The sequence below is a fragment of the Microtus pennsylvanicus genome, chromosome 3 (genome assembly GCF_037038515.1).
Source record: "Microtus pennsylvanicus isolate mMicPen1 chromosome 3, mMicPen1.hap1, whole genome shotgun sequence".
NCBI lineage: Eukaryota > Metazoa > Chordata > Mammalia > Rodentia > Cricetidae > Microtus > Microtus pennsylvanicus.
Genome location: NC_134581.1, coordinates 58,738,206 through 58,750,845, shown reverse-complemented (window position 1 = coordinate 58,750,845; position 12,640 = coordinate 58,738,206). Strand labels below are relative to the sequence as shown.

Genomic DNA, 12,640 nt, shown 5'->3' with positions numbered 1-12,640 from the left:
TCTGCTGAACCACTGCCCCAGCTCTGACCCCGGTCCTTTTGAAGCTGACGTTTATCACTCTGCATACTGAGGGATTATCCCTCTGGCCCAGATTACTTTGTGATGCTCACCATACTGACCTCAGTGACTTTGCAAAACAAAATTTTTGGATGAAAGCTGGGAGAGGTGGTGGCTGCCTGTACCAGAGCAGGGGGTAGGCTACGTAATGAGTATCAAAGCAGCCAGGGCTGGACAGTGGGACCCGCTATCAAAACACTAAACCAAACAAAACTCGATGGCCGGACTGGCTTCCTGAAAGGACGATCTACGGTGACAGGAGGCATGAGGCAAAGAGAGCAAGGACAGCTCGCTGGCTGCCAGCTGAGGGCAGGGTCAAGAAGGGATCGTGTTGGGGCACTGACTATCCTTCACAAACCAAAGCGCTAAGCTCCCCTCTCAAGTACGACAGCATGAGAGGACCCCCCACATGGCTACTGGTGACATAGCTCAAAGGTCTTGTGGAGAGGAAGCTGAGCCCAAAAAGAGCAGCCCAGGAGGTCGCTGTTCCTAAGGAGCCAAGAGTGGTCCTCTGAGAGAGCACTACACCTCAGAGCTGGCCCTCGGGCCCTCTCTAGCCATCCTCCCTCCCACCCTCCAGTGCGTTGCTGCTGTTCCTGGGCCCTCCACTCCCACACACTACCATCCTTGCCCGGGTTGTTTGCTCTGCCCCAAAGGCCCTCCCTTATCTCCAGCTTCAGGGCTGTCACTGGCTCACTCTCAGTCCTAAGCCAACCTCTCAAGGCCCTGTGTATCCAAGTGTATGTCACGGACATGGACTGTTTCCCCTGTTCTCTGTTCTGCTTCACAGAGCAATGAAAGTGCCCTTTCAGACCCTTTGGGGTGTGTGTGTGTGTGTGTGTGTGTGTGTGTGTGTTGGAGAGAGAAAGAGAGAGAGAGAGAGAGAGAGAGAGAGAGAGAGAGAGAGAGAGAGAGAGAGAGAGAATTCTGCCTGGCCCTCTCTTTAGGCAAGACCTCACTCTGCTAGGGGTGGCAACTTTTCACATGGATCCCCAGAGCCCAGGCAGCCTTTGAGGAACACTGGTCAGGTGAGGGGGAACGATAGCCCCGGATGTGTTCTCTGGATCATCAAAAACAAATTGTATCATAGTCAAGGAGAGAAGTTCCAAAACTTGGGGGCACAAAACATTCCTGGGTATGTGCCAAACACCATCCAAATACACCAGGCTTGCTGAATCTACAACACCCAACACTGAGCCGGAATGGTCAAGGAGGACTCTGAGCTAGCAGAAAGCAATATACCCTGGTGGCTAACAGGTGGTCGGTCAGGAGCTTTCAAAAACTCAATTAACTTAAAAGGCAGCAAATGTCCTCATACGCTGCACTGTGAGCCCCTGGGAAATCAGCTTTGTCCTATTAATCATAGGGATTGTATCTTTCACACCATGAGCTGCCCCAACCCCCACTACCCACAGTGTTTGTCCCCTCCGATCCCAGTTCTAAATACTAAAGCCACAAGGTGCTTAGAAACCAACTACAGGGCAGTAACGGACCCAAAGACCAGATTCAGGGGTGTCCAGGCCCACCTAGGAGCTCAGGCAGCCAGAGGAAAGATCGCTCAGGTACATTGCATCTTTGTGCTGTAAACATGGCTCTCACCGTGCTTGCACATTGATTCGTCCAAGATGGGGACCCAACCCCTCTCCACCATCAGTGGTACCCTAGATTTCCATCCTGGTGCAGAGGTTGTATCCCACATAACTTAACTCCTCCTGGAATTAGGACATAGCAACCCAGGACAAGGGATTTTCTTTCCTGGCTCTACAGATGAATTCAAGCCCTGCCCAGCTGTCAGGGAATTCTGTGATTTCCACAAAGATAAGAGAGACCCTTCCCATCCCCAACCATACAAAATCCAGGGTGGACACAATGCAAGGCGCTTTCACCCCCAGGGGACAAACCCCATCTGCCTCATACCCTTCTCAAATATCCTGGAAAATGGAGGGCAAGCTGGGGTGAACCTTTCTAATGTACAAAAACCTATCCTCCCACATTTAAAAAACAAAAACCAGTTTGGCAGGTTCCCCCGAAATCTGGGTGTCACCCAGAGGAAACGAACCATAACCATCCCAAAGAAGAACCCCCTACTCTGCCTGCTTCTCCCTGGAGGGGGGATAGTGCAGTTGGAGGTACAGAGGACCTCTCCTGACTTGCCTCTTCTGGCATGGTGGTACTCTCTAGATGGGACTGTCACCTGACCATAATCATCTGGAAGGTTTCCTAAGCGACCCAGGGAGCCTGTGATTTCAGGCAATCCACTCCTGCAAAGAACAGCTTCAACTAGCACAGCTGTCCCCATGACAACACTGCTCACGCTCCACCCCACAGAGTCTTGCTTGAAAGGAAAAAGGATAGCAGGATTAGAGGTGGGGAGCTGGCTGTGACTTGTGGCCACTTTGGAATACTCTTTTTTTTTCTTTTTCTTTTTTGATTTTTTGAGACAGGGTTTCTCTGTGGCTTTGGAGCCTGTCCTGGAGCCAGTCCTGTAGACCAGGGTGGTCTCGAACTCACAGAGATCCGCCTGCCTCTGCCTCCCAAGTGCTGGGATTAAAGGCGTGTGCCACCACCGCCCGGCTGGAATACTCTTTATCCTCCAACACAGGTACCTAGTGATGACACATCCCCCACCATCACAGGTACCTAGCGATGAGGCATCCCCCACCATCACAGGTACCTAGGGATGAGGCATCCCCCACCATCACAGGTACCTAGGGATGATGCATCCCCCACCATCACAGGTACCTAGCGATGAGGCATCCCCCACCATCACAGGTACCCAGCGATGATGCATCCCCCACCATCACAGGTACCTAGGGATGATGCATCCCCCACCATCACAGGTACCTAGCGATGATGCATCCCCCACCATCACAGGTACCTAGGGATGAGGCATCCCCCACCATCACAGGTACCTAGCGATGACGCATCCCCCACTATCACAGGTACCTAGCGATGACGCATCCCCCACTATCACAGGTACCTAGCAATGACGCATCCCCCATCACAAGTATCTAGCGACAACATGTCCCCCATCACTCTGAGTGAAGGACTGCCTGACTATGAGGACCCCTCTCTGCCAGGCTTGAGCCCTCATGGAGGGTGTGTGTCATCCTGGGCACATGACCTACATCTTCTATCCAGAAGGGAGCAGTGTGGACCCCACTGTACAGGTGAACAAGTTGAAGTTCAAGGAAGACACATGGTGACTTGCCTAAGCAGTAAAGCCAGCTATAAAATTTTAAAAAATTGTAGTGTAGGAACACTCTTGTTTAAGTTACAGAGAATTTCAGAGCATCGGGTCATAGGTGGGCTTTTCCAAAGGGTAGAGGGACTGCCCAAGGGATACCCAGGCATGGAGATGAATCTTGAATGGGGGCAGGCTGATGCAGAAGTTCCTAGATTTGATTAACTGAAGACTCACCCTAACTGTGGGTGACATCATACTGTAAACTGGGGTCTTTAAGTGAAGGAAAAGGATCAAGTTAGCTGGCGGCAACATCCATCCCCCTGCTTCCTGACTGCAAACGCAATGTGACCAGCTGCCTCCAGCCCCGGCTGCCATGACTTCCTGCCTTGATGGACTGTGAGCCAGAGAAGACCCTTCTTCCTTTCTGTTGCTTTTGTCAGGAGCAATGAGTAAAGCAACCAGTACATCAGGTAACAGGGGTTCTACCTGGAGCCAGGCTCCTAGAGCCTTCTCTATTGGGCGTTTCCTATGGGGACGGATGCTAGGTCCTCCCCGGCGTCCCACCCAAGATCATAGTGCCCGGTACCTGGAGTAGCAGGAGAGACCAGTGCTAAGAATGGTGTTCAGCACGGCCAGGGCCACGTAGCATTCATGGAAGGTACTGCAGATCAGTGCATCAGGGAACGTGTATGCAGAGTAGGCGATGGCGGAGCCTGCAGAAGAAACAGCAGCCTTGAGACCCAGGCGAAGCCACAGCACCACGGGGACTCCTGGGAAAGGCGACCTTAGCCTTCATCTTCTGCACAGAATCCTGAGCTAGCCTGCCTCTCTGCCTTCTCCGAATATCCTCTTGCCTCTCTGTCCACTCAAAATCTATAAGGTTATGTCCTTGTTAGAGGTGTGTGTGTGTGTGTGTGTGTGTGTGTGTGTGTGTGTATACTCATTCTGTCTTTACAATCCTGTCCCATGGAAAGCTTACACTTATTTTATAGAAGCACAGGAGACACAGCCTGGTGGTCATCACCTGAAGGGACCATAGCCTGGTGGTAGTCACCTAAAGACCACAGCCTGATGTTTGTCACCTGAAGGGACCACATCTGGTGATTGTCACCTGTAGTCCCAGTGCTGGGAGGCAGCAAGAGATGGGCCCCTGGGGTCATCAGCCAGGCATCCTAGCCTAATCAGTGACTCTCAGGCCAGTGAGATACTTCGTCTCTAAAAGCACCACCTGAGGTCCCCTCCCCTCCACACACATGTAAACAAATCCAAGTGCTGACGGAGAGGCCTGAGCATCACCTTCCCGAAACTGTTCAGAATTCCTGTGGGCGTTCACCCAGGAACTCAGCTCCAGGAGACCAGGGACCCCTTCTCCAGACCTGACGCTCAGGGAGATGTCTGGACCAAGATGTTCCACTGATGCTGACTGGAGCTAAGGTGTGCACCAAGCGTTGCACACTAGATAAAGGGGCTCAAACCTGCCTGAAAATATAGCAGAAAGCAAAGCTGACCTGAGCCTAGGGGTTCCCGTGGGGGATGGGTGTTTGAGATGGGCCAGGAAGCAGGTAAAGGAGACCACTGTCAATCACAGCAATAGCTAACCCTGCGAGATAGACACAGAATCAAAGCATTTGAATTTGTTCATAACCCTGCTACATCTGCTCAAGAGGACAAGGCTTAGAAAAGCTAAGAGATTGGTCTAAGACTGAATTTGGAACATGTGGCACAAGGTCAGGATCTGAATCCAAGTGCTGTGTCAAAATGTGTATCAGAGGGACCTGAGGGACCTGGTTCAGTTTCCAGCATCCATGTCGGGAAGCTCACAACCACCGGTAACTCCAGCTCCAGAGGACCTGCTGGCCTCCACTGGCACCCACACATGTGGCACACAGACGAACAGAAATAAAAATAAATCCATTTTAAAGAGGTGCATGTCGGGGACTCAGCACACAGCTGGCTGAGAAGGACTTCTCAAAATGCTTGTTTGTATTAGAATCCCCAGGGAGCAGCCGAGGATGTAGCTCAGTTGGTAGAAGGCTTGCCTGACATGCACACAGCTGAGCCTCACTCCCAGCACTGTCTAAATCGACAGTGGTGGCACATGCTTGTTTTCAAAGTTCTTAGGAAAAGAGGACAGGAGAGTCAGGAGTCTAGGTCATCCTTGGCTACATAGCAAGTTCAAGGCTCTTTTTCAAAAAAGAAGGGGAAGGGGAGGAGAGGAGAAAGAGACAGAGAGAGAGAGAGAGAGAGAGAGAGAGAGAGAGAGAGAGAGAGAGAGAGAGAGAGAGAGAGAATATCTTTAGGAAGTCGAAGATTTGGACCTTATCCCAGGTACTAAGGAGTCTGAAAGCCTTCTAGTGGGAGGGGACCTGGCAAGAGATGAGGCGGGAACTTCCCAGGTAACGTGGTGGAGCTGAAAGGCAGAGCTCTAAGAAGCTCCAGGCCTGAGTCAAGCTGACTGAGGGTTCATGGGACAGCCTGAGCTTGACAGCTGATTAAATAGAACAGGGAGTAGAGGTGGGAGGAGGAGCCGGAGCTTATAAATTCAGACTTGAGCAAAGCAAGAGGTGGCACCCCTAGCCAGGGACCCGAGAGAAAGAACAGGCTTCAGATCCAGTGTTTAAAGATAAGGTTTAGGAGTCTCTTGTCCAGAGATGTTAGGGATGGGGGGCTGCTCTTGGGCATGCTAGACATAAGGACCCATAGTTAATCCTGAGTTACTGAGAATTCTGAGTGTGCCCAGCTATGGGGTAGAGGGAAGGAAGGAACCAGAAAAGACTGAGAATAGGGATATTGGAGAGTGACATGAAGGGACTGGGACCATGGCAACCAGTTTTAATGACTGGAGAGAACTAGACAGTGGAGCATTGAGCAGTGTTTTTGAGAGGGGGGGGGCAGGTGTACACTTGTGAGGGAAGAGAAAAGAGAAAGAAAGATGAGGGTAGCCTCCTCCTGGACAAATTCATGCAAAAGCAGATACAGTGACTGCCTTTCCCAGCTAGAGTGGGGCCGGGATGGAGGAAGAAGCCAGAACCAGCATCCTAAGGGATGGATGATAACGGTGTGGAGGAGAGAAGCTTCCTAGCCAGAAAAACAAGTCAATGAGCATGGGGCAGCAGCACCCACTCACCAACAGTTCCCCACTACTTCAGTGCTTTAGAAAGTTGACGCCTCTAAGCCTCTGGGCAAAGGAGGTCTGTGACTCCATCCTCCTTTCTCACTAGGCAGACCAGATCCCAGCCCTGATATGCTGGGGTCAGCCCATGGTGGCCCGTGAGAGCCAAACTGTGAACATTTCAGAGTCCTTGCAAGCCTGTGGTTAATTCCTAACACTAAAAGTTACAATTAAATAAATCACAGTAACCAAAGTCCTAAGTACTTAGCACAGGGACCTGTGTGGTGGAGTTACTATGTAGTGAGGTTGTTCCTAAGCTTCTAAACCTCTACAACTGGCGATGCCACTCAGAGAACAGGAAGGGAGACAAGGCAGGGACATTTACACCATAGAATTGGCAAACATGCCAGTGAGGGTATATCCACAGGCAGCACACGTATGAACAAGCTTCTTTACAGAGCCCCTGGACAGGGCTCCTGCATCTTCATGACTTTGCTAAAACCCTAAATAAAACCCATCAAATCTCCTGGGAAACAGGTGACACTCTAGGGAGGAGGGGACGGAAGGGCAAGGGCCTCACGTACCCAGGCTGAAGAGGTTGACAGCACCATAGTCCAGAAAGTAGCAGATATGCCGGGCGTTCTTGGACATAGAGCTGAAGGTGTGTGCACAGCTGGATGCGAGGGGGTACACACAGCTGGTGCACATGTACACGAGCATAGGCCACGAGTAGCTGTCATTCTGGATGTCTGTCATATACAGTGCAGTCACGAACCTCCACACAAAGAACCTGGAACAGAATGCGCACCCGCTCAATCCCCTCTGGACTGTTGGCTGCCTCCCACCCCCACTGGGAGACGGCCCGTCCAGTGACTCTTCACTACAATGAAACGGCATGCACTAGAGAAGCCTCTGTGCTTGAAGCAGTGAGTTAGGAAGTAGGATAAAAAGACAGTCCTTAGGGATAGGATCCTTCCTATAACACCTTGCCCAAGATATTCTCCAGTCTCAGCTTACATACCCCTTAGAATGAGGGTCTCGTCCCCTCTTACGGTAGCTCTGAGTATTGGGAAGACCATCCTAAGTCACATGTACCTACATGTGTACCTACATTGGCCTACAACTCTATGTGTGTTTTGCCTACACAACACCTCCCTTTCACAAACCACAGCTGGAGAGCTAGGTGGAGAGCTAGGTGGCTTTCCCACAATGTCCATCAAGGGAAGGGACTCTACACATCTCTCCACCCAGTACCTGAAGGAGAGCCATAAAATCTTTCTGGCTACCTGCTTTCTCCTATGGTCTAGCAGAGGTGGCACTTAGGCTGTTTGCTGTTCCTCCAAAATTTTCCTTTCGTCCCAACAGATTCCTCCTCGTCCTATTTGCTTGGGGTATCCTAGCGCAGGTTTCCCTGGGTTCTCCAGAATGCTCTGTGCTGTCAGGGTGGATGACCCGAGCGCCTGGCTTAGCTTTGGGAATTGTGAGCAGTGTAGACGACTCAGCTGTGCATGGACCTCAAGATATACAAGCAATGGAAGACATAACATAGTTGCACAAATTTTAAAATGGTCTAAATAGATAATGTGATCTTCAAGGGAGATGGGCAACGGGAAGACCATGGGAGAAGAGACAGGTGGCGGGGCGCACATGCCACAGTCAAGGCTGCCTGGGAAAGCTCTGTAGGGCACACAGAAACAAGTGGCCCCAGCAGCTCCAGGGAGGAGAACGGGGAGCAGGGGAACAGCCTGGATCTAGTCCCTTGGGGGGTGGCCTTCAATTTGTCAGCATGTCAAATTGAAACAGGCTGGGCCCCAAAGTCATGCTCTTTCTGCCTCAACTTTCCAAATCCTGGGATTACAGGCATGTATAACCATGTTCAGAAGGCATAAAGTCTTTCAATTTTTTTGTATTTATCATTGTGTGTACGGAGTGTGGTGTGTGTGTGCACATGTGTGTGCTCGCACACACGCGTGAATGCTTATCACATATATAGAGGCCAGGGAACAACTTTGTGGAGTCTTTTTTGTTTCTTTCTGCCTTGACATAGGTTCTGGAGATCACACTCAGGCTGCCGGGCTGGCTTGTCAATTGCCGTCACTCATTGGCCCATCTTGCCAGTCTCAGATTTCTACGTAAGCAAAGATTTAATGTGGCTAACAGCCTTCTCGAGCTACTAGACCTTGCTGCCACTGGCCAGACGGCAGGCTGCAGGGTGGTCAAGCTTCTCTACAGATCACCCCACTTCACCCCAAGACTGTGTCGCCTTTCTCCCCTCCTGTTAGTTTCTGGATCCCCACTCTATCTTCTGACATCTATAGAGTAGTATATATATATATATATATATATATATATATATATATATATATATATATATATTTTTTTTTTTTTTAAATAAATCAACCTGAAAACCAGAAAAGCAAGGCAGCTGAGCCCCTAGAGAACTCTTAGCTCCACCAAGGCTGGACAACCACAAACTAGACTAAGCCTCTCTCTCTCCCCACATTTTATATTCCCTCTAGTGCTGGGATTAAAGGCATGATTTCCCTCTAGTACTAGGATTAAAGGTGTGAGCAACCACCACCTGGATTTGTTTCTGCATTGATTTTGTGTAGCCCAGGGTGGCCTTGAACTCACAGACATTCACCTGCCTCTGTCTCCCAAATCCTGGGATTAAAGGTGTGTGTCACCATTTCCTGACCTCTGGTGGCTTTAGAGTTGCTTCTAGTCTTCAGGCAAGACTTATTTATTAAAATACAAGTAATACACCACCACGCATCTAGTTGGGCTAGCTGTTCCAGGCTAATCACAGGGACCTTCCTGGGGCTCACGTCCGCTTGCCACACTCAGGGACTCTCCACCTCGCTCAGCTTCTCAGAATGACTCAAAGGATTTGTGCAGACCTGGCCTGGGTCATCATCTGTGTGCTGTGTGGACAGTTTACCCTCTCCAGCTGCACCTACCATCATGTCAGCCCGCAGAGACCTGAGTAGGACAGTGACCTGCTGACCACTGAGGTCCTCCTAGGCCTGACACATACCCAACCCTCCAGACCTCCACCTTCTGTTTCCTTAGAGTCAACCAAAATATCCCAGCGGGGAAGGCTGGCTTCTGCACTGAACACACACTGGCATTTCTCTTGTCCTTATTGACTGAACTGTGAAACAACCTTTGGCATAGTGTTTACTCGGCCTTGGGTATTTTAAGGAATCTGGAGATGATTTAAAGGACATGGGAAGATGTGCAGAGATATGTAAATATGGTGCTACCTGCCACACAGAGAACTTTTAGGTTCTGGCATCTTTAGGGGACCCTGGAACCAATCCCCACAGATACTCGGAGAGCTGCACCATGGTGTGGAGAGGTGACCCTGTCTCCATTTCCAGAACCTTTGCTCGAGGTGTGTAAAGTTGATCTTCACCCCACCTTTCTCAGCAAGGAGCCTCCTTAGCCTTCCTGGAAACCCCATTCTGCACCCTTACTTCCCAGAGCGTGGCTCCTACTTGGCTCCATTAAAGTTAACCAACGGTACCTGGCTGCTATAGTCCCCAGATAATTACAAGCACCCACAACCGTGCCTATGTATTTTTTGTTATTTTTTACAGAGAGGGTCTTATGTAGCACAGGCTGGCCTCAAACTCACTACTAGCAGAAGATGACCTTGAACTCTTCCTGCCTCTACCTGCAGAGTCCTGAGGAGGGTGAGGCTTCCAGGCTTGGTTCACGCAGTGCCATGCAGTACTAGGGATTGACAGCAGAACTTGCCGCACACACACTACAATCAGGGCTACATCTCCAGCTCCTGCCTCTTTGTCTTTATCAGGGTCTTCTCTCAGGTCCTCACAGCACCCCCAAGGCACAGACAGAGGATCATGCCTGCTCTACAGGCAGAAAATGCCTGGCTCAGAGAGATTAAGTGACTTGCTCAAGTTAGTGACATTTTAATAAAGACTTCTCAAAGACCAGCAAAGCCTGTAAGACTGAAAGAGATGAAGATAAATGCTACCCAGTCAATAGAAACCCTAGAATCCTATGGCAGTCCACAGCCTGGCGCTTAGTCCATGACAGTCCTGGCTCCTTCCCCCATCACCCATGCACCTGTACCCACAGGGGACCCCTGGCCCTAGCATAAAATCTCCCTGCCACCCAGCTGTGTTTTACAAAGTCTAGTCCCCAGGGATCCCGAATGAGATAGGTTGTCCAGGGGGCCGAAGGTACCAGAAGGGTAGCAAGTGCGTCCAGATGTTGAGAGTCTCATTGGTCATTTGGAAAAGGCTGAGGATACAGGCAGTGGCGGAACTCTGTGGGTGTCGGTAGCCAAAGAGGATGCCCTGCTCATGGAACACCTGTGGAGGGAAGACAAGGGAGGGGCAAGGAGGTGAGACAAAGGGAGGGGTGGCTCTTGCTAACATCAACTTTCCTGGGTGACTGAGTAAATAGTTCCTTGGCCTGGTCCTCTGCCTCCCTGCCTTTGTCCACTCTCTCCCCCAGGAGCTTCTAAGAACCCTGTCCTCCACGCCGTCCCTAGCTAGTTGGCATGTAAGGTCCAGACTGGCTTTGGGAGTGGAGTCTGGCTCTGCATTCCTGGCTATGCTTACCCTTGGCATGAATGTTGTCTAAGAGTCCGTGTTTGCACTTTGCCTAAGGCCAATGGCCTGGTCTTTAGATGTCTTCGTGGTTGGCTCTCATGTATGCTGTCTGCCTGAGGCAGCCTGCCCTGGATGTCAGAGGCTGGTGGGGCAATCTCTGCGGTAGAGCCTCCCAGTGGGATGAGGCATCCACAGGGACTTCATAAAGGCCTTTTGATGATGAGGCCGATGATGATGCCAGAGCCTGGACTGTGGGAAGGGGAGGCTGGCCACAGCAGGATCACTGAGCCACAGTCCCCAAGAGACCACCGGTAAGCACCACTTTTTCTTCCCCCAGCACCTCCGGCAAGAAACTTAGACTGGCTAGGTAAGATGTGGGTACTGACTTGTCTGAAGTGTTGTATTACATCCATTAAAATGGTAACCAAAGGTCTAGGAGTGGGTGAAGTGGTAATCATGAGGACGTGAGTTTGGATTTCAAGTGCCAGTGTGAGGTACCAAGCACAGGAAGCAGCGAGGGCCTATAACCCCAAAGCTGGCGAGGTGGAGACAAGGATCCCTGGGGTTTGCTGGCCAGCCACTCTATGAACTGGTGAGTATTGGGTTTAGGACAAGACCCTGTCTTAAAGAATTTGGTGGCAGCTGCGTATGGAAGTGCACGCCTCAAGAGGTAGAGTCAGGGAGAGCGCTGTGAGCTCAAGGCCAGCATGGTCTAGGTAGCCCATGCCAGGTCAGCCAAGGTTACATAGTGAGACCCCGCCTCAATAAATAAATGGATGGACAAGGTGGTGAAGCAACGAGGAAGCTGTCCAGTTTTAACTTCTGACCCGCATGTGAACAGTAACTGACAACACACCGGGGCACAGGGGCCCCATCTCAGAGGGTAACATCAAGTGAAGAAAAGTGGAACTTAGTCCCACCATGACTGGAGAGGCATACTCTCACAGTGGGGCGGGGACTGGGGAGAACACAGAAGAGGAAAGGGGTCCATCTGTCGAGCTACTCGGCTAGCAGGAAATGAATCTTCCTTTTTGTGTTGCTTAGCTCAAGGTTTCTTCACACTTCCAGCATTTGGGGCCAGGTGGTTCCTTGCTGTGGAAGACTGGCTTACTGTGTGCCTGGGCCATCTACCTGCTACCTGCTAGAAGCACTCTTAAGTACAAACCCCTTTCCATGCCAAGTTATGACAACCCCAACGCCTCCAAATACTGGGACAGTCTCTTGGAGGCAACATCTAATTTTGGCTAAGAACACTGATCTTGTTTGTTTTGTGACAAAGGCTCACTCTGTATAGCTCAGCTGACCTCAAACTCTTGGCAGCCCTCCTGCTTCAGCCTCTCAAACGCTGACATTACACGTGTAAGCCATCATGCCTGGTTAGAAGCACTGATTTCAATGGTTCAAAGACTGTCATAACCTTTGGAAGGTAAATTATACCTAGTGAGATGGCTTCCTAGGTGAAGGCGCTTACTGCCAAGCCTGACGACCCGAGTTCAATTCCCAAACCCACACGGTGGGAGGAGAGAAATGACTCCTGCAAGTTGTCTTCTGATGTCCACACATGCATGCTAAATGCACACACATGCACACACACACACACACACACACACACACACTATACAGGAGTAGGTTGACAGAGACAAATTATTACAGTGTTGCTTAGTATTTAGCCTGCATGATGGAGGTCAAGCCACACTT

At 50.6% G+C, this 12,640-nt stretch overlaps 1 protein-coding gene across 5 annotated transcripts in view; it reads right to left on the bottom strand.

Annotated features, from left to right (window-relative positions):
* Positions 1 to 12,640, bottom strand: part of Paqr5 (progestin and adipoQ receptor family member 5) — a 76,322-nt gene that overhangs the window by 13,369 nt on the left and 50,313 nt on the right. For 3 of the 5 annotated variants that reach the window (XM_075965591.1, XM_075965589.1, XM_075965590.1), the window contains 3 exons: positions 10,572 to 10,699; positions 6,941 to 7,146; positions 3,831 to 3,957 (listed from right to left, as the gene is read on the bottom strand). In XM_075965591.1, the coding sequence (XP_075821706.1) occupies positions 3,831 to 3,957; positions 6,941 to 7,146; positions 10,572 to 10,699 (461 nt within the window). The remainder of the gene's footprint in view (positions 1 to 3,830; positions 3,958 to 6,940; positions 7,147 to 10,571; positions 10,700 to 12,640) is intronic. The other 2 variants (XM_075965592.1, XM_075965593.1) reach the window with 1 other exon arrangement.